This window comes from Engystomops pustulosus, chromosome 3, assembly GCF_040894005.1.
Source record: "Engystomops pustulosus chromosome 3, aEngPut4.maternal, whole genome shotgun sequence".
Taxonomy (NCBI): Eukaryota; Metazoa; Chordata; class Amphibia; order Anura; family Leptodactylidae; genus Engystomops; species Engystomops pustulosus.
The window spans coordinates 12,308,746-12,331,681 of NC_092413.1; the positions used below are offsets into that span (position 1 = coordinate 12,308,746).

The 22,936-nt window shown below is 43.0% G+C and overlaps 1 protein-coding gene across 1 annotated transcript in view; it reads right to left on the reverse strand.

Moving 5' to 3' along the window:
* LOC140120981 (calpain-8-like) overlaps window positions 1-21,102 on the reverse strand; it is a 45,744-nt gene extending 24,642 nt beyond the window's left edge. The window contains exons 1-3 of the mRNA XM_072140068.1: window positions 20,787-21,102; window positions 10,220-10,289; window positions 6,727-6,845 (exon numbers count right to left, since the gene is read on the reverse strand). Of these exons, the coding sequence (XP_071996169.1) occupies window positions 6,727-6,845; window positions 10,220-10,289; window positions 20,787-21,023 (426 nt within the window). The 5' untranslated portion in view covers window positions 21,024-21,102. The remainder of the gene's footprint in view (window positions 1-6,726; window positions 6,846-10,219; window positions 10,290-20,786) is intronic.
* Window positions 21,103-22,936: the final 1,834 nt, after the last annotated feature.

Below are 22,936 nucleotides of genomic sequence, written 5' to 3' on the forward strand. Positions count from 1 at the left end.
TATACATATATATATATATATACATACAGCATTTACACACTGACATACAGTGCCATATACCCTGTATATAACAATGCACCTCCTCCATTCATTAGTGTGGGGTGCCGGGCCCCCTGACACTCCGGGCCCCATCGCAGCTGCTATGTCTGATATCACTGTAGTTACACCCCCTGATAGCTGCATCTCACATGAATTCTATTATGTTTCGTATACAGTATTTCCCAGCATGCCTTGCCCAGACGCGGCCCGATCACATCTAGCAGACGATCACTATAGTGAAGAAAGCAAGAAGCGGCACTCACCGGACTCGTGCAGAAGATTTATTCAAAACCACAGAGTTCAGACGTTGGACATGGTGCAGACCGCGGCAAGCGACGGGCCGTTTCGCGCCTGTGTGGCGCTTTCTCAAGCCTACAAAGTCGCGTCTCCGGAGCTGTCCCTCTTAAAGTCGACTTCCGGTGGCGTGCCGGTCATGTGACGCAGCACTTCCGGGAGTCGGGAGGAGGTGAACGCCCCCGGTGACGCCACGTTGCTCAGCAACACAACAACATAGAAAACATTAAAGCAGTATTCATGGGAATGCCCTTGCGGTAACGAGATCGCCGTAATTATGCTAAGTCTGTCAAACAAGACCGGACTAATCGATCGATAAAGGCATAATCACTAAGGGGATATAGGAAATACTTATGCCTATATAGTATATATGTCCTAGCATAATGGGGTATAGAAAAAGACCACCTGAGATAGTGAAAAAGAAAAAACAGTGTAAAGAAAAATAGTGAATAGGCGATCTCGGTGAGCAAAGGGTAAACCCAGGAGACAGTCAAACCAGATGCACAGATAAAATGTACAAGTATACGGCATTATGACTTTTTTCTATTGATCTTCTTGGTTATACGGGCATATGTTTATCTATCTAAATAATGGCACAAGTGGGGAGCTGTAAGTCGTAGCACACAAAGGTACTGCAGTCTCGTTTTTTCAAAGGAGATGCAGTCATCTCATTTAATATTCCTTTTTATGTTACATTTTATTTTTTATTTTTTTGCTCCTAATCGTCTTATGACCCTCCGATAATAGTACTTAGAATAGAGGATGTTCTATTGTATATATTACACTTCTGCTCAACCTGTGCCCAAGAAGACACTAAGGTCATTTCTATCATTAAGGCCCAGCCTCCCCATGGCATCAAACCGTATAATGTGTTTTGCCTCACGGCGTAACAATTCTTTTTCCTTGTTACCTCCCCTCGGATCCTTTTCGACCCTTTCGAGGCCAGCAAATTGGAGTACCTCTGGGTTACTTCCATGTTGTTCCCTTATGTGTTCAATGATTCTGGGGCAGCCATTGCCCGTCACTATAGATCTACAGTGTTCCCTAAAGCGTACAAAGAGACTACGAATAGTTTTTCCTATGTAGAAACGTCTACACGGACACCAGATTATATATACCACATGTGTGGTTCGACACGTTATGAAGGAGTTGACTTTCCATTTAATGCCACCCATATCGATACACTTAGCCTGGCTGTTAAATTTGCAAAAACTACAGGATCCGCATCTAAAATTCCCACTAGGGATGCTGCGCTCTAGCCATGTATTTTTTGTGTTTTTTTGAGAAGAGAACTGGCTACTAACTAGATGGTTCCTGATAGTTTTACTCCTTCTAAATGAGATAACAGGTCTCTGCATAGTAATTTCATTTAGTTGGGGATCGTTTTTCAGAAGGTCCCAATTTTTGTGTATGGCCGTTCGAATAGCATCCCCATGTGGGCTGTATCCAAAGGAGAACGCAAATCTCTCGCTCTCCTTCGGGCGTGCCCCTTTAGAATTCTCTGAGGTTCTAACTGTGTCATGCCTTTGGGGGGAGTCTATGGCTTTTTTTAAAGCTGTCTCGATGACTTGTGTAGGATACCCCCGCTCTAATAATCTAATCTTTAAGTCATGTGCTTGTGATCTGAAGCCTGTCTCAGTGTTGTTAAGTCTCTTTATTCGTAAAAACTGGCTATAAGGTAAACTGTCACGGGTGTGCTTTGGGTGAAAACTGTCGTATCGTAATAGGGAATTAGTGGCTGTGGGTTTTCTGAAGGTGGTCGTAATGAGGGTTTCCCTTTCTATATTGACTCGTACATCCAAGAAGTCCAGCCTCTTTCCCCCAAATACAGAGGTAAATCTCATATTCATATCATTGACAGTATTCAAATACCCCACGAACCGTGAGAATTCATCCTCTGGGCCATCCCAAACTAAAAACACATCATCTACAAATCGCAGGTAAGTTTTGATATATTTAGTAAATGGGTTGTCAAGAGAGAACACAAATCTGCTCTCAAATACTGCCAAAAAAATGTTGGCGAACGTGCAGGCCACGGGAGTACCCATGGCCGTACCGGTCTTTTGAATATACCATTTCTCATCGAATATAAAGGCGTTATGTGTGAGCACGAAAAGTAGACCTTCACAGACGAACCTGATGTACTTTTCCTCTTTTTTTGCATTTTCTAATACCGTACGGACACTCTCCACCCCCGCCTGATGCGGGATACGCGTATAGAGGCTCTCTACGTCGATAGAGGCCAGATGAAAAGTATCTTGCCATTCAATATCTCGTATGGCCTTCAAAAATTCACCCGTATCCTTCAAGTATGAAGGGATATTTTCCAAAATGGGCCGCAGAAGCCAATCGAGATATTGAGAAATAGGTTCAGTGAGTGACCCAATACCCGCCACAATGGGGCGCCCAGGGGGGTTGGAGAGTGTCTTATGTACCTTAGGTAAAAAATACCAGTTAGGGTATTTTGGGGAGGTGGGGAGGAGTTTTTTTGCTGTTTTTTCAGAGAGTATCTCATTTTCGACACACCATCTAAGAAAAGAACGTAGTTGTGTCTGGAACTTCGTTGTAGGGTTTGAACTTAGCATACTATACGTATCTGCGTCTCCCAGTTGTCTATGCGCTTCCTGCGCATAATAGATTCTGGTCATGACCACGACATTGCCCCCCTTGTCGGCCGGTTTAACCACGAGGTCATGGCGGGATTGGAGCCAAGAGAGGGCTCTTCTCTCAGCGCCAGTTAAGTTATCCTTGACCTGTGGATAGAGAAGAGCTTTAACGTCTTCTTTTACTCTAGTGGAAAATAGCTCGATCGGTGAGCCGGCAGACAAGGGGGGACAAAAGGTGGATTCAAGGCCGCCTCTGAATTCGAGATTGATCTATTTAAAGCTACACGAAAATTATGTTTAAAAAAATTTTTTTGTGATAAAAACACCACAGGAGATGAGAAAGTAAGAGAGGGGGAAGTACCAACACATATAAGTCCTCTGGGTTTCATAGCACCTGGCCTGGAACCCCAGATAGATGAGGCCGATATACAGCTTCTATTAGAGATTAACGACGACTATAGACACCCATGTTCAGAAAACACTCCCGAGCAAAAAACCCGCTTTAGAGGCGGCCTTGAATCCACCTTTTGTCCCCCCTTGTCTGCCGGCTCACCGATCGAGCTATTTTCCACTAGAGTAAAAGAAGACGTTAAAGCTCTTCTCTATCCACAGGTCAAGGATAACTTAACTGGCGCTGAGAGAAGAGCCCTCTCTTGGCTCCAATCCCGCCATGACCTCGTGGTTAAACCGGCCGACAAGGGGGGCAATGTCGTGGTCATGACCAGAATCTATTATGCGCAGGAAGCGCATAGACAACTGGGAGACGCAGATACGTATAGTATGCTAAGTTCAAACCCTACAACGAAGTTCCAGACACAACTACGTTCTTTTCTTAGATGGTGTGTCGAAAATGAGATACTCTCTGAAAAAACAGCAAAAAAACTCCTCCCCACCTCCCCAAAATACCCTAACTGGTATTTTTTACCTAAGGTACATAAGACACTCTCCAACCCCCCTGGGCGCCCCATTGTGGCGGGTATTGGGTCACTCACTGAACCTATTTCTCAATATCTCGATTGGCTTCTGCGGCCCATTTTGGAAAATATCCCTTCATACTTGAAGGATACGGGTGAATTTTTGAAGGCCATACGAGATATTGAATGGCAAGATACTTTTCATCTGGCCTCTATCGACGTAGAGAGCCTCTATACGCGTATCCCGCATCAGGCGGGGGTGGAGAGTGTCCGTACGGTATTAGAAAATGCAAAAAAAGAGGAAAAGTACATCAGGTTCGTCTGTGAAGGTCTACTTTTCGTGCTCACACATAACGCCTTTATATTCGATGAGAAATGGTATATTCAAAAGACCGGTACGGCCATGGGTACTCCCGTGGCCTGCACGTTCGCCAACATTTTTTTGGCAGTATTTGAGAGCAGATTTGTGTTCTCTCTTGACAACCCATTTACTAAATATATCAAAACTTACCTGCGATTTGTAGATGATGTGTTTTTAGTTTGGGATGGCCCAGAGGATGAATTCTCACGGTTCGTGGGGTATTTGAATACTGTCAATGATATGAATATGAGATTTACCTCTGTATTTGGGGGAAAGAGGCTGGACTTCTTGGATGTACGAGTCAATATAGAAAGGGAAACCCTCATTACGACCACCTTCAGAAAACCCACAGCCACTAATTCCCTATTACGATACGACAGTTTTCACCCAAAGCACACCCGTGACAGTTTACCTTATAGCCAGTTTTTACGAATAAAGAGACTTAACAACACTGAGACAGGCTTCAGATCACAAGCACATGACTTAAAGATTAGATTATTAGAGCGGGGGTATCCTACACAAGTCATCGAGACAGCTTTAAAAAAAGCCATAGACTCCCCCCAAAGGCATGACACAGTTAGAACCTCAGAGAATTCTAAAGGGGCACGCCCGAAGGAGAGCGAGAGATTTGCGTTCTCCTTTGGATACAGCCCACATGGGGATGCTATTCGAACGGCCATACACAAAAATTGGGACCTTCTGAAAAACGATCCCCAACTAAATGAAATTACTATGCAGAGACCTGTTATCTCATTTAGAAGGAGTAAAACTATCAGGAACCATCTAGTTAGTAGCCAGTTCTCTTCTCAAAAAAACACAAAAAATACATGGCTAGAGCGCAGCATCCCTAGTGGGAATTTTAGATGCGGATCCTGTAGTTTTTGCAAATTTAACAGCCAGGCTAAGTGTATCGATATGGGTGGCATTAAATGGAAAGTCAACTCCTTCATAACGTGTCGAACCACACATGTGGTATATATAATCTGGTGTCCGTGTAGACGTTTCTACATAGGAAAAACTATTCGTAGTCTCTTTGTACGCTTTAGGGAACACTGTAGATCTATAGTGACGGGCAATGGCTGCCCCAGAATCATTGAACACATAAGGGAACAACATGGAAGTAACCCAGAGGTACTCCAATTTGCTGGCCTCGAAAGGGTCGAAAAGGATCCGAGGGGAGGTAACAAGGAAAAAGAATTGTTACGCCGTGAGGCAAAACACATTATACGGTTTGATGCCATGGGGAGGCTGGGCCTTAATGATAGAAATGACCTTAGTGTCTTCTTGGGCACAGGTTGAGCAGAAGTGTAATATATACAATAGAACATCCTCTATTCTAAGTACTATTATCGGAGGGTCATAAGACGATTAGGAGCAAAAAAATAAAAAATAAAATGTAACATAAAAAGGAATATTAAATGAGATGACTGCATCTCCTTTGAAAAAACGAGACTGCAGTACCTTTGTGTGCTACGACTTACAGCTCCCCACTTGTGCCATTATTTAGATAGATAAACATATGCCCGTATAACCAAGAAGATCAATAGAAAAAAGTCATAATGCCGTATACTTGTACATTTTATCTGTGCATCTGGTTTGACTGTCTCCTGGGTTTACCCTTTGCTCACCGAGATCGCCTATTCACTATTTTTCTTTACACTGTTTTTTCTTTTTCACTATCTCAGGTGGTCTTTTTCTATACCCCATTATGCTAGGACATATATACTATATAGGCATAAGTATTTCCTATATCCCCTTAGTGATTATGCCTTTATCGATCGATTAGTCCGGTCTTGTTTGACAGACTTAGCATAATTACGGCGATCTCGTTACCGCAAGGGCATTCCCATGAATACTGCTTTAATGTTTTCTATGTTGTTGTGTTGCTGAGCAACGTGGCGTCACCGGGGGCGTTCACCTCCTCCCGACTCCCGGAAGTGCTGCGTCACATGACCGGCACGCCACCGGAAGTCGACTTTAAGAGGGACAGCTCCGGAGACGCGACTTTGTAGGCTTGAGAAAGCGCCACACAGGCGCGAAACGGCCCGTCGCTTGCCGCGGTCTGCACCATGTCCAACGTCTGAACTCTGTGGTTTTGAATAAATCTTCTGCACGAGTCCGGTGAGTGCCGCTTCTTGCTTTCTTCACTATAGTGATATTATTGGTGTATTCTATTGACCAGCTGAGCACCACCTGAGTGCAACCTTTATCCCTGACTGGAGAAGGGCACTAAGGAGAGAATTGTCCTCAAGGGGTAGTGCAGGGTATCCACTTCATTGTATACATCTAGCAGACGACATGATTATGTTGATTGTCCTAAATTCTGTTCCGAAATTCCCGAAGGTTGAAGGCTCAGGAGAGGCGTCAGGTGGCGCCTGGTGCAGCAGCATGTCGCGGGCAATCATGGGTGGTCGTGGGCGATCCAGCAGAATACACAGGACAGTGGTGGCAGAATTGTAATTATGTCGCTGTCTAGAGAACAAGACAAAATACAGAATTCTGATCCTGTTACCTGGAAGTGGAAGATGCCGGCATAATCCTTCTCAAAGCTTTGGTTCTCAGGGACAACTCGAGCCAAGATGTCCTGGTCCAACGTGAGAGACGCTACAGCAGCCAGGAGCCAGCAGTCACCTGTTAGAGGGAGGACATTCTCAATGCCAGGCGGGTGCACAAAGCTGCATACACACTGGGGCAGATTTACTTACCCGGTCCATTCGCGATCCAGCGGCGCCTTCTCTGTACTGGATTCGGGTCCGGCCGGGATTCACTAAGGCAGTTCCTCCGCCGTCCACCAGGTGGTGCTGCTGCGCTGCAGAGCATCGGAACGCGCTGGAGTTCACCGAGCCAGGCTGAGTGAAGGTAAGTGCAAGCTCCGCGACACATTTTCCGTTTTTAAATGCGGCGGTTTTTCCGAATACGTCGGGTTTTCGTTCGGCCACGCCCCCCGATTTCCGTCGCGCGCATGCTGGCGCCGATGCGCCACAATCCGATCGCATGCGCCAAAATCCCGGGGCAATACAGGGAAAATCGGCGCAAATGGGAAATATTCGGGTAACACGTCAGGAAAACGCGAATCGGGCCCTTAGTAAATGACCCCCACTGTGCTAAAAAGTCTATTTCAAAATGTATTCATTTATTATTGGTAATTAGTATTATTAATTATGATTAATATCTAAGATTGTTCAGAAGTTTAATGTACTGAAATGTAGAATGACATCTCTGTATCCCAGGATATTCTCCTTGTAAAGAGAAGCTGCTGGAATTGTAGTAAATTCTCTCATAGACAGCAGTGACGCCGGTGTCACTGTTCCTGATTCTGCCTCCAGTATCAAATCACAGCAAAAACTAAACTCAGATGGAGACAGAAATGTAAAAAAAAAGATCATACCGTATTTTTCGGATTATAAGGCGCACAAAAAATCCTTTGATTTTCTCATAAATCAAAGGTGCGCCTTATAGTCCAGTGCACCTTATATATGAATCGTTCTTACAGACAACAGCTGCCTTGTACTGTGCACAGGTCTGCCACCTGCTGGTCATCCATCCTTATAATCAGGTGCGCCTTATAGTCCAGTGCGCCTTATATATGAACCGTACTTACAGACAACAGCTGCCTTGAACTGTGCACAGGTCTGCCACCTGCTGGTCATTCATCCCTATAATCAGGTGCGCCTTATAGTCCAGTGCACCTTATATATGAACCATACTTACAGACAACAGCTGCCTGGAACTGTGCACAGGTCTCCCACCTGCTGGTCATTCATCATTATAATCAGGTGCGCCTTATAATCTGGTGCGCCTTATATATGAACCGTACTTACAGACAACAGCTGCCTGGAACTGTGCACAGGTCTGCCACCTGCTGGCCATTCATCATTATAATCAGGTGCACCTTATAGTCCAGTGCGCCTTATAGTCCAGTGCGCCTTATATATGAACCGCACTTACAGACAACAGCTGGATTGAACTGTGCACAGGTCTCCCACCTGCTGGTCATTCATCCTTATAATCTGGTGCGCCTTATAGTCCAGTGTGCCTTATATAGGAACCTAGACATTTTAGCAGGCATTTATTGATGGTGCGCCTTATAATCTGGTGCGCCTTATAGTCCAAAAAATACGGTACATAAGAAGTTAAACACTGAACACAGGGGGTGCTATGATTAAACATCTAAATACTGGACTCTGGACCATATCACATGGGGGTTGGGGTAGTCTGTAGATACATTTTTAGGTCTTCAGTTAATTTAGGGGTTCAGTTCAGTGATTACTATTGAGTTCTGATGTCGAGGTTTGACAAGTTTAGGGCTTTGGTGTGGGGTCTGATTTATTTTTAGGGTCTGGTCCGAGACCTGGATTCCTTTAGGGCATTGGTACTATGATCTGAGTTACTACAGGGAGTGCAACTTTGAGGGTCTTAATACACCAAAATTAATTTAGGGTCCTGGTGTGGAATATGAAATAATATTGGAGTCTGATCTGAGGCCTGAATTATTTATGGGTTAACTACGAGGTTTCATTTATCTGTGGTTTAGTGTGGGGACCTGAGTTGGAACATGAATGTATTTAGGGGTCTGAATCAAAGGACATCTACCACCAGGATGAAGGATTGTAAACCAAGCACAATGACATACTGCTGTGCGCCCCCTATGGCAGGATCTGCTCTTCTTTTAACTTCTTTTGCCCTGTTTTTTTTTAAAGGCTTTTGAATTATGCAAATGAGTCGGAGAGGCTCCGGGCTACATAAGTGTTTATGGAGCCTGGAGCCCCTCAAGCTCATTTGCATAATTTTTAAAGCTGTGTTTTCTTAAAAACAAGATCATAGGAAGTTTAAAAAAGAGCGGACCCTGCTAGAAGGAGCACAGACCAGTATGTCATTGTGCATGGGTTTACAATCCTTCATCCTGGTGGTAGATGTCCTTTAATGTTAGTTATGAATTTATTTAGGGGCTCAGTGTGGGATTCTAGATTTTTTTTTTTTTGTGGTTTGGTCTGGGATATAAATTTATGCTAAGGCCTTTTCTTATCATAATAATCATATAATATTCTCCCAGTCCCGGCTGTAGTAGCCGCATAGTCCAAATGTTCTCTGTGTCACAGATCATCAGGTAAGGAATTACACGGCCGCTAATCTCCTGGACTGTATTCTCCACATCCACCTTTATTAAACAAGACTCTCCACCTTCCTTCCCCAGTGTTTGATTTGTGACTAACTTGGCCCTTGGCCCTTTTTTTCTGAAAGTAGTAAGAGAGATAATGTAGATTATCAGCAGCACGGCCCATACAATGAATGGCACACGGCGCTGGCTCACACAATGGCCTCAGGGGCTCCAAGCTCCTGTTTATTATCCAACATAATAGCATCAATGACACTTTTGCTGTTATTTCTTGTGGAATACTTTACTATTATATATAAAAACATAAATTTATGTCTCTAAGAAGAAAAATAATATTATATCTAGGTGGAGACAATCATCTCATAGACTGCAGTGCAGCCTGCGACCATTGTTAGTGTTTCTGCCTGCAATACTACAGGTCCTGGGATAGAAAGAGTATCTCTTTCTCCCAGTCCGTCCTCAATGATAGAGACAAGAAGAGGGGAGGGACCAAGATGTGTCGTAATCTCCTGCTGCAGCTCCTCCTATTCATCAGAGCTCAGCCGCGTAGAGAAAGAATCACGGAGAGTCTGCACACAGCACAAATGTAAGTAGCAGGACTGCTGCATCACTTGAAGAACATTCAGGGATTATTATTTAGGCAGTAAAGACACGTGGGAATTTATGTAAAAGTGTGGCCAACCCCTTTAAGCAGTGATCCAATTTAGAACTGCATCTACTTTTGGCAGGACTTGAATAAACATTGTCCCTTTTAAAGGCCCAGCAAATTAAGACTGAATGACCCTTTACTACACTTTATACGGAACCATTTGGGCTGGGGAGTAGTGGACAGTTCATACATATTCCTCTAATTAATGAATATCAATGAGCAGCCATTTTGGATTCTTACCGAGAGCCCCTTGCCGGATATCTCCACGCGTCGCTCCGTCTACGATGAAATGAGGCTTCTCACATATTTCCTATAAAATAAATAGGTCTGTCAGTATTATGGACATTGTGAGGCGGAACAGAATTTTGGGGACAGGATATCCTGTAAGACAGTAGCTAACTCAGTCCAACTCCAGGACGGGTATGAAATATCCTTTCTAGAATTCCCTCTTTTATGTGACTTCTCACCTGTTCACCTATAAAAAAAAAATCTCCAAACATCAAGTGACAATGGTCAGAGAAGAGTCATATTTACCTGAGATGAGTCAATTTTAGAGGCTGCAGGGGTAAAGTTAATTCAGAGTTCTTGTATGGTAATATCAGGAGACCTTCCTTCTCCTAAAAGGTGACTGTATACACAATACATCCACCTTTCAGACATTTAGGTTCTATCCTGACATATTTATATTTCTGCCAGGTAAAAAGTTACAACAAGTGCAAAATGCTGAATAAAATACATCACTGCTGTTCCCCTCATCAAATATCCATAAACCAAATCAAAAGATGTGGCCTCCGGGATTTTTAATATGTACATTTGCTCATACTAGTCAAGGGGGCGGTAACCTTATTATCTCTGGGTGTCTTAGTGCTCTGAATGAAGGTAAAGGTTATCCCTTGTGTTTGTTTCACTGCCCACACTGATTCATGAATGGGAGGCGATGAGTGACATCATCAGTTTATTACAGTGACATCATCAGTTCATAGGAGTTACATCATCAGGTTTTGGCGTGACATCATTAGTTTATAGGAGTGACATCATCAGTTTATTAGAGTGACATCATCATGTTTTGGTGTGACATCATCAGTTTCTAGGAGTAACATCATCAATTTATAGGAGTGACATCATCAGTTTATCGTAGTGACATCATCAGTTTATTATAGTGACATCATCAAGTTTTGGTGTGACATCATCAGTTTATTACAGTGACATTATCAGTTTATAGGAGTGACATCATCAGTTTATTAGAGTGACATAATCAGTTTATCGTAGTGACATCATCAGTTTATAGGAGTGACATCATCAGTTGATTAGAGTGACATGATCAGGTTTTGGCGTGACATCATCAGTTTATTAGAGTGACATCATCAGGTTTTGGTGTGACATCATCAGTTTATTACAGTGACATCATCAGTTTATTAGAGTGACATCATCATGTTTTGGTGTGACATCATCAGTTTATAGGAGTGACGTCATCAGTTTATTGGCGTGACATCATCAGTTTATTGGAGAGACATCATCAGTTTATAGGAGTGACATCATCAGTTTATCGTAGTGACGTCATCATGTTTTGGTGTGACATCATCAGTTTATTACAGTGACATTATCAGTTTATCGTAGTGACATCATCGGTTTATAGGAGTGACATCATCAGTTTATTAGAGTGACATCATCAGGTTTTGGCCTGACATCATCAGTTTATCGTAGTGACATCATCAGTTCATCGGAGTGACTGTGATGATGTCATGAAGGGGTGGGGCTAATACTTCTGTCGACGCACTAGGCCAATCCATTCGGATATAAAAAAATGTGTAAAAAGAATTTAGAAAAATTTTAAAAATTCAAAAAATTTCAATTTCTCAATCTTGTTTTGTCTTGAATATGAAGTCACTGAATCTTTTTCAGTCGCTGCCGTCTGTATCTAAGTGGTAAATCTCCCGTCTGTTTCCGGTGAATTATTTGCAACCTTTGGACTTTGTGCACTTACAGTAAAGCGACGGCGACTCTCCGGCCCATTATGTGTCACATTGTACTGTATTAACCCTTAAAGGGAACCTGTCAGCAGGTTTAACCACTGAACTCCCAGTCCCCTCAATGTCTTTTTTTAGAATTCCCTCTTTTAGGAGAAACCTCATATTTTACCTGTAAATAAATCTGTCACCAAAGTCAGGCAAATATGACTCTTCTCATCCCATTCTCACATGAGATGAGTCAAGTTTAGTGGTTACAGGGGTACAGCCCCTATCTTCTCTTCTATAGCACCTAGAAATGTGATCTCGTCTTTCAGATGACATCAGGCTGATGGTTCTGTGAGCTACAGAACTGGACCCACAGGCAGTTAAAAAAATAGGCGAGAACTGGATCTTTACCTGCAGCTTACTTTTCCAGCTATGTCTACTGTATTTCCGATTCTGTAGCTCACAAAACAAGCCTGGTGTGATCTAAAAGATGAGATTCTTATCTTTAATTTGACACCAGCAGCCTGTTTCTAGGTGCTATAGAACAGAATATACGGGCATTTGAAGTGACTTTACCTCTGCGCTAAACTTGACTCATCTCATATGAAAATGAGGAGAGAAGAGTCATATTTGCCTGACTTAAGAGGATATTTTTTTATAGGGAGATGGATGAGATTTCATATAAAAGAGGGAATCCTAGAAAGGACATTTCATCCTCTACCTGAGGGGGCTAATAGTTTGTGGGGTAAAACCTGGTGACAGGTTCGCTTTAAAGCTCTGCCAGCTCCCAAGTCACCCCAATCAGCTTCTGAGTCACCCCTCTTCTGTCTCTCATTGATCTGTTGTTTCAGAGGGAAATCAATTTTTATCTTCAAGCAAATTAGCTCTTTGGTGCACTGGGGGCGGGGCCACACCTGCTGGTGCATCCCTTTTCTTCTTTCTGTGCTACCCATGATTCCCCAGCGCCAGCTCTTTACTATGGTTGATATCTGCTATGCTAATAAGATGAAGAAAGAAAAAAACAGGTGCACCAGCAGGACTAGCCCCGCCCACTGTGCACCGGATTTATAAAGATAGAAATTGAATAGTGAATAAAACAATAGATTGCTGGAAAATTGCAAAGGTATATTGGGAATGTCTCTATATAATGGATCACGTGGATCAGACATGTTGAATTTTACATGCCCAATCCTATTTGTGAGATCCGTCACCAGTAGAGGTGTCCAGCTACTCCCCTCCTCTCATGGAGAAGACATGCATGCTCTGGTGGGGGTCAGAAGGAACAGCTGCCATCTACTGCAGGACATTGTTTATGCCATTAGTAGCAGCAAGACTATGAGGAATGGATTTATATTCCAGGGATGTACTAGGGGCATGTCCTCACACTGCTGTGCACTTTGCTCTGTGCATAAAACAACTTACCCTCACACACACTTTTAGTAATTAATGTAGCATTTATCTAGATGTATGCTACAATTTTTTCTCAGAGGGGAGAGGGGAGCAGCACAATGCAATTAGCACAGAGCACAGCAGTGTGAGGACACGCCCCCAGTGCTCTTGGAAATCCTGGAATATAAATCCATATTTCACAGTCCTGTTGCTACTAACAACATACACAAAGGTTTATTCACAAGGCTATCCAGGGACTCAACACTGGCTGCAGAGAGCACAGAACACAGAAGTGTGAGGACACACCCCCAGTACAATCCTGGAATATTAATCCATATTTCACATAAATTATTTCATTTCCTTTTTCATATCTTGTTGCTACTAACAACATGCACAACAATATTAAACGATATGACTCCATATTTCATAGTCCTGCTGCTACTAACAACATACACAAATGTATGATGACATGTCTCTCAAGGGACAATACCTTACACTGGCTGCAGAGAGCACAGAGCACAGCAGTGTGAGGTATGATTATACATCTCTCCAGGGACAGTACATAACACTGGCTGCAGAGAGCACAGAGCACAGCAGTGTGAGGTCTGATTACACATCTCTCCAGGGACAATATATAACACTGGCTGCAGAGAGCACAGAGCACAGAGCACAGCAGTGTGAGGTCTGATTGTACATCTCTCCAGGGACAATACATAACACTGGCTGCAGAGAGACCATAGCACAGCAGTGTGAGGTCTGATTACACATCTCTCCAGGGACAATACATAACACTGGCTGCAGAGAGCACAGAGCACAGCAGTGTGAGGTCTGATTACACATCTCTCCAGGGACAGTACATAACACTGGCTGCAGAGAGCACAGAACACAGCAGTGTGAGGTATGATTACACATCTCTCCAGGGACAATATATAACACTGGCTGCAGAGAGCACAGCAGTGTGAGGTCTGATTACACATCTCTCCAGGGACAGTACATAACACTGGCTGCAGAGAGCACAGAGCACAGCAGTGTAAGGTCTGATTACACATCTCTCCAGGGACAATACATAACACTGGCTGCAGAGAGCACAGAGCACAGCAGTGTGAGGTCTGATTGTACATCTCTCCAGGGACAATATCTCACACTGGCTGCAGAGAGCACAGAGCACAGCTGTGTTAGGAATTGCCTCTAGTACAATAATGGAATATAAATCCATATATCACAGTCCTGCTGCTACTAAAACATACACAAAGGTCTAATTACACCTCTCTCCAGGGACATTACATAACACTGGCTGCAGTCTCTATGGTCACACCTGCTGACAGGTTCCCTTTAAGTATAAATGACAAATTTTTCCAATTACTTTTTGTCTTAGATGAGATGGGGTTGTTATAATTTCGGGTAATTGTTCTGATGTTAATAATTGCCGCTTTGGGTGGACGGGTCTTTAGGATCAAAAGAAAAAAACAAATGACTTAAAGAGACAGAACAATTAGAGATAACGAGGAGGCTCTGGAGATAAGATATGGACACTGGGATAATAATCACATGGACAGAATGGGAGGGGGGGGGGGATTAAAGGAGCTTTCCAGGATTATTGTGATTTTCCCTGCACATATCATATGTCTCTCTGTGTGATGTCACGTGACTCGGGCAGTGTACACACACCACGCCGCTACAGCCATTAAACACGGGTCATGTGACCACCGAAAGTGACCTGACACTGGAAGCCGCTTCACCTGCGCTTATTTGTTTTATATGGCTCCGGACAACAAAGGGGGTTTTAACCCCTTGTGAACTGGCCTATGCAATTTTTTTGGTAATTTTTTTCATCACTGGCTGCTCTATATGTGTATATATAGAGTATAAATATACATGGGCTTGGGACAATGGGGGTCATTTACTAAGGGCCCGATTCACGTTTTCCCGACGTGTTACCCGAATATTTCCGATTTGCGCCGATTTCCCCTGAATTGCCCCAGGATTTTGGCGCACGCGATCGGATTGTGGCGCATCGGCGCTGGCATGCACGCGACGGAAATCGGGGGGCGTGGCCGAACGAAAACCCGACGTATTCGGAAAAAATGCCGCATTTAAGAACGGAAAATGTGTCGCTCAGGGCGCTCTTACCTGCACTCGGCCCGAGCCGGTGAACTCCAGCGCGTTCAGATGCTTTTCAGCGCAGCAGCGCCACCTGGTGGACGGCGGAGGAACTACCTTCATAAATCCCGGCCGGACCCGAATCCAGCGCAGAGAACGCGCCGCTGGATCGCGAACGGACCGGGTGAGTAAATCTGCCCCAATGTATAAGAGCCCTGTTTGATATCCATCATTTATACATTTGTTAGGGGAGAGGGGAAAAACTGCAGCCATCTAATTCCCATTGTATGTGTTAACATCTTTTAATGTTTTATTTACAATCTGTAAACATTACTGTCACGCAATGATAAACAATACTGTCATACAATGTCCAAATAATACTAAGTAGTACTGTATGACAATGGGGCACATTTACAATATTAAATAATACAGCTCCACAATGTCTAAGAAATTCTGTCACATATTACTAAGAATACTGCCATGCAATGTCTAAATAATACTGCCATGCAATGTCTAAATAATACTGCCATAAGATGTCTAAATAATAGTGCCATAAGATGTCTAAATAATACTGCCATGCAATGTCTAAATAATACTGCCATAAGATGTCTAAATAATACTGCCATGCAATGTCTAAATAATACTGCCATAAGATGTCTAAATAATACTGCCATGCAATGTCTAAATAATACTGCCATGCAATGTCTAAATAATACTGCCATAAGATGTCTAAATAATACTGCCATGCAATGTCTAAATAATACTGCCATAAGATGTCTAAATAATACTGCCATGCAATGTCTAAATATCAATAAAATAAATAATAATGCCCTACAGTGCCATACAAGGTAGTAATAATACTGCCGTGTAATACTAAATAATACTGTCACACAATACTAAATAATACTGACATACAAGGTATCAATAATACTGTCACACAATACTAAATAATACTGACATACAAGGTATCAATAATACTGTCACACAATACTAAATAATACTGACATACAAGGTATCAATAATACTGTCACACAATACTCAATAATACTGACATACAAGGTATCAATAATACTGTCACACAATACTAAATAATACTGACATACAAGGTTTCAATAATACTGTCACACAATACTAAATAATACTGACATACAAGGTATCAATAATACTGTCACACAATACTAAAAAATACTGCTACACAATATTAAATAATACAGCCTGACAATGTCTAATAATAATACTGCCCAGTGATACTACGTAACGAATACTGCCTGATGTTTAAACAATACTACCCTACAGAGTATAAATAATACTGCCATACAAGGTATTCATAATACTGTCAAACGTTACTAAATAATACTGGCAGACGATAGCTTTATAATACTGACATACAATGTATAAATAATACTACCATACAATGAATAATATTGCCAGGTAGTGTCCAAATAATTTAGCAGTACATTGTCTAAATAATACTGCCCTTCACTGCTATACAATACCTAACAATGTTGCCAGGAAATGTCTGAGTAGTACTTCCATACAAAGTTTATAAACTACTGCAGCAAAGTGTGTAAATAATTCTGCCCTTCTAGGATAGTAAATAATATCACCCGGCTGTGTGTGAATAATACCATCATACAAGGTAGAAATAATACTGCAATACAGTGTGTTAATAATACTTCCCTATAATACCTAAGTAATGTCTAAAAAATCCTGCCCTGTTATTATGGAGATTACAGGTCATGTGATACCTGTGGGTCCCCTCTCAGCAGTGGGGGGTCTTCTATGCACTGTATGGGGGACCCTGTTAGGTGCAATGTAAAGTTTCCTCTGGAGGTTCAGTGTAGTTAACCCTATAACTACCACATTCCTATATAATCCTTGACATGAAGCTGATAAATATCTTCACTTTATTTGTCCCCACTAGTAGTTATCACTTTTACTGCAGTAACCCCCCCTCCTCCCATTGTCTTTGATCCCCCCCCCCCCCTCGGATCCCTGCATCCTGTAGTATAGTGGACACCGGACCCCAGGTGGAGATTACAAGGCTATACCAATAAAACTGTCCCATGTACCAGGCTGGAAATAACCTGCCATAAAACGACTATACATAGTGCCGCCATACAGCGCACGGCCATGTCCAGAATGTTACGGGCTGGTATTAATAGGTATTGGGTGTATGAGAACATTTTGCAATTTAAAGGGCCATGAAAACAAACCCAGAAGTATCACATGGACTTCATGGACCTCAGATATAGGGAATGGGGGAAGGGGAACTACGTGTTCTGAATGAGCTTCAGCACTTCATTCACAGGGAGACTTACGATCTCCTTTTGTCCATAGAGGGGATATATAAAATTCATGGAATTACCCCTTTAAGACTGGGACTAGACCTACAATGACTGTGGTGTAATAATGTAAAAATGTCCCTTAATTTTTATGCTTTTAGCCCTATAACTTCTCTTGTGCTGCACCAATTCTCTAGAATGCACCTCTAAACGCATTCAATTCCCTAAATCCTAAGATATGGACAGATGATGGGGTATGCACCCTGGGACCTCCGTGTTTTGTATAAAAGATGACACACCAAAGTCTTTCTTTATTTCCCAATAGATTGTAAGCTCCTGTGGACAGGGTCTCCCCTCCTCTTCTCTGAATAGTACATTAGTTTGTAACTTATCTGATTGGGTCAGTACATGTAGAACTTGGATTATAAAGTACTGTGGAATGTCCCGGAGCCATATAATAATAATAACTATTGTTATAGGATGTGTTCTAATAATACCGATATATAACAGCTCCGTATATAATACCGCCATAAGGGCCTAAACACTACGATATAACACAATTCCTCCTATGAACCTTGTGCTGCTGCCAAAACACATTCCTTATCAAGTCACTGGATGCAAAAATCTGGCATTACCAACCACACCCCAAAAAACAGCCATTAGTTCACCCTTATAACGAGCTGTATAGTATGTATTCATATATTTATACCGCACTCTATACGCTGTATCCACCAATAAGCAGAAAGTCATGGTGAGTGATTGTCTTATAATCTTTCTCACTCTGGAGGACCGAGTTCATCTGTACGTTACATGGACAGTCCATTGAATTAAGCAAGAACAGTGTAATACTTCATTTCACCTGTGGGGGCACTGCAGCAGAAGTGAAAACTTATGGAAATGCAATCATTAGAATGTAATGTTAAAGTTTATAATTTTGTGTAACGTGTTATTGGTTACATATATGGTGCGGGAATTCTGAGGCTAGGATTGGCAGGGAGGTCATGTGGACTGTGAAAGTGATGGCTTTCAGTATGAAAGGAGGCAGAATCCTCAGGGAGTAGATCCAGAGAGGATTTAATAGGCGAGTCTCTGCTGTGTGGTGTAGGGTAGACAACCCATTGAGGCATAAAAATGTCTCTTCCCAAAAGAATTAGGAAATTGGGAGAAGTCCAGGCTCTGGACCACCATAGAATCCTCAGAAGGTCCCAAACTCTAACACGAAGCTGAGCAGGTCCTACAAGAGATAACATATTTGGGAGCTACTAGGGTTTATTTTCTAGGGTTTGATGACCCCAGAATGGATCAGGCCAGAAACATGGAGATAAGACTGGAGAACGAAGAGATGAGATCAGGATTAATAGAGATGAGAGCAGCAAAAAGGAGATGAGACCATTAACAAGGAGAAAAGACCAAGAACAAGGACATGCGACCAGGAATGGAGAGACGTGACCAGAAACAAGGAGATGAGACCAGGAATGGAGAGACGTGACCAGAAACAAGGAGATAAGACTAGAAGCGGAGAGATGAGAATAGGAGATGGATCCAGAAACAAGGAGATGTGGCTAGAGACAAGAAGATGAGAACATTAATGGAGAGATGAGACCAGGAACATAGTAACAAGGAGGTAGCACAAGAGGATGAGACCAGTAACAAGGAGAGGAGACCAGGAACAAGGGGATGAGACCAGTAATGTAGACAGGAGATCAGGAACAAAGAGATATGACCAGAAATGGAGAAGTGAGAATAGGAACAAGGAGAAGAGACCAGGAACAAGGAGATGACACCAGGAATGGAGAGATGAGACTAGGAACAAGGAGGTGAGACCAGGAACAAGGAGGTAGCACAAGAAACAAGGTGATGAGACCAGTAATGTAGAGAGGAGATCAGGAACAAAGAGATAAGACCATAAATGGAGAGGTGAGGCTAGGAACAAGGAGAGGAGACCAGGAACAAGGAGACGAGAACATCAATGGAGAAATTAGACCAGGAACAAGGAGATGACACCAGGAATGGAAAGATGAGACCAGAAACAAGGAGATGACACCAGGAATGGAGAGATGACACCAGGAATGGAGAGGTGAGAATAGGAGCGAGGAGAGGAGACCAGAAACAAGGATATGAGAACATCAATGGAGAGATGAGACCAGGAGCACGATGATCACACCAGAAACAATGAGATATGAACAGGAGTGGTGACATTTCTCCAGTAATGTGGAGAGAAGTCTGAGAATTGGGAGACGAGCTCTCTCTCTTTTTTGTATATATGGGCAGTGACATCTACATATCCGCCTCAGCTCCCCTGTATGACACCTCTGTTGTTGCTGCATAAAGATGCTGATAGGTTCTCTCACCAATGAAATGGTCACATGTTGTACTATTCATATGATGGCCCTGAGCAACCCCTGATGGTGTGAACCAAACTCATCGTGTGACTGCATACCAATATTGGTCAGGTTTTTTGGATAAAAAAAGTGCAAAAGCCAAATTGAAGGTTTACAATGTTGCAATATTTTTAATGTAACTCCAGACTTTTCAGCTTCTGGTTGGTGCGAGACTCTGGTGTGAGGTCTGTAAGGTCACGTTTTTTGAAGACCAAACTGGATATTTTACTTCTGCCCCAAGTAGCTCTCTCCGGCCAGTGTCGTCAGGACGCACTTTGATGCAACTTTTTAGGGTTGTTTTTGGAAGCCTGTGCCAAGGGGAAATTATTTGTACCTTATTTCCCCTTAGAATGTGCCTAATATTACTAATGATATCCGAAACTTTTTGTATTTATGACTAAAGTTTCTATAACCACATAGGCCAAGAGGTCGTAAAATGTAACTAGCAGGTTGTGCCATAGTGTGACGTCTAGCAAAATTTGGCTAAATTTGCCCTGTTTTTGTTGCAAAAAACATTGTCCCCTAAACTTCAAGTCAAATTTGTAGAGATATTTAGTCACTTATCATCAGATTTGTGGGTGACCTATCTTCCAAACCACCACTTTTGGATAGGACAGAGCACCCTACTACTGCCCAATTTACCCCAAATATACAACACATTAATACATGTATGTAACAGTAGGACAGGCTCTCTTACCGAGGGTCTCTTCCACACAATTCCTTTGGTCTTTGCGGAGTTTGGTCCCAAGTCCCTGTAACCCAGGGCAGATACACAGGCGGGGAACTCTGGGTCTTTGAAGAGGGTCTTGGCTGCCAGGTTCTGGGCCCGTAACTCCTCGTAGTCCTGATTCAGGTACTTCACCGGGTTCTGGTTTGTACCCAGACCATCGGCCACTGCCCTGTCTTTGGCAACTTTGGCTGCAGCCCCTGACATGATGCCTGCTCCCCTGAGTGTCCGTCTATAGACTGTGACTCGCTGGCTGTCGGCAGAGGTATAAATAAGGGGCCAGGTGCCTGTCAGCCGGCTCTGTACTGCTGGGAGGAGACAGGAAAATCTCAGAGCTTAATCACACGAGAGTAAATATGTGCACAAGACAACAGGGGTGGAAAGAAAGTCACTATCCTGAGCCGCAGGTACAGGGGATTTATACACAAAGGAGATGGGAAACCTCCCTGGACCTCCAAACTCTGCCAAGTCTACACCACGTGGTCACGAGCACTAGGACCCTACATCATAACTGTGATCAGCTCTGTCCACAATACCAATGAGCACTAGGACCCTATATCATAACTGTGATCAACTCCATCCACAATACCAATGAGTACTAGGACCCTACATCATAACTGTGATCAGCTATGTCCACAATACCAATGAGCACTAGGACCCTACATCATAACTGTGATCAGCTCCGTCCACAATACCAATGAGCACTAGGACCCTATATCATAACTGTGATCAGCTATGTCCACAATACCAATGAGCACTAGGACCCTACATCATAACTGTGATCAGCTCCATCCACAATACCAATGAGCACTAGGACCCTATATCATAACTGTGATCAGCTATGTCCACAATACCAATGAGCACTAGGACCCTATATCATAACTGTGATCAGCTCCATCCACAATACCAATGAGCACTAGGACCCTATATCATAACTGTGATCAGCTCTGTCCACAATACCAATGAGCACTAGGACCCTACATCATAACTGTGATCAGCTCCATCCACAATACCAATGAGTACTAGGACCCTACATCATAACTGTGATCAGCTCCATCCACAATACCAATGAGCACTAGGACCCTATATCATAACTGTGATCAGCTCCATCCACAATACCAATGAGCACTAGGACCCTATATCATAACTGTGATCAGCTCCATCCACAATACCAATGAGCACTAGGACCCTATATCATAACTGTGATCAGCTATGTCCACAATACCAATGAGCACTAGGACCCTATATCATAACTGTGATCAGCTCCATCCACAATACCAATGAGCACTAGGACCCTACATCATAACTGTGATCAGCTCCATCCACAATACCAATGAGCACTAGGACCCTACATCATAACTGTGATCAGCTCCATCCACAATACCAATGAGCACTAGGACCCTACATCATAACTGTGATCAGCTCCATCCACAATACCAATGAGCACTAGGACCCTACATCATAACTGTGATCAGCTCCATCCACAATACCAATGAGCACTAGGACCCTACATCATAACTGTGATCAGCTCCGTCCACAATACCAATGAGCACTAGGACCCTACATCGTAACTGTGATCAGCTCCATCCACAATACCAATGAGCACTAGGACCCTATATCATAACTGTGATCAGCTCCGTCCACAATACCAATGAGCACTAGGACCCTACATCATAACTGTGATCAGCTATGTCCACAATACCAATGAGCACTAGGACCCTATATCATAACTGTGATCAGCTCCATCCACAATACCAATGAGCACTAGGACCCTACATCATAACTGTGATCAGCTCCATCCACAATACCAATGAGCACTAGGACCCTACATCATAACTGTGATCAGCTCCATCCACAATACCAATGAGTACTAGGACCCTACATCATAACTGTGATCAGCTCCATCCACAATACCAATGAGCACTAGGACCCTACATCATAACTGTGATCAGCTCCATACACAATACCAATGAGCACTAGGACCCTACATCATAACTGTGATCAGCTCCGTCCACAATACCAATGAGCACTAGGACCCTACATCGTAACTGTGATCAGCTCCATCCACAATACCAATGAGCACTAGGACCCTATATCATAACTGTGATCAGCTCCGTCCA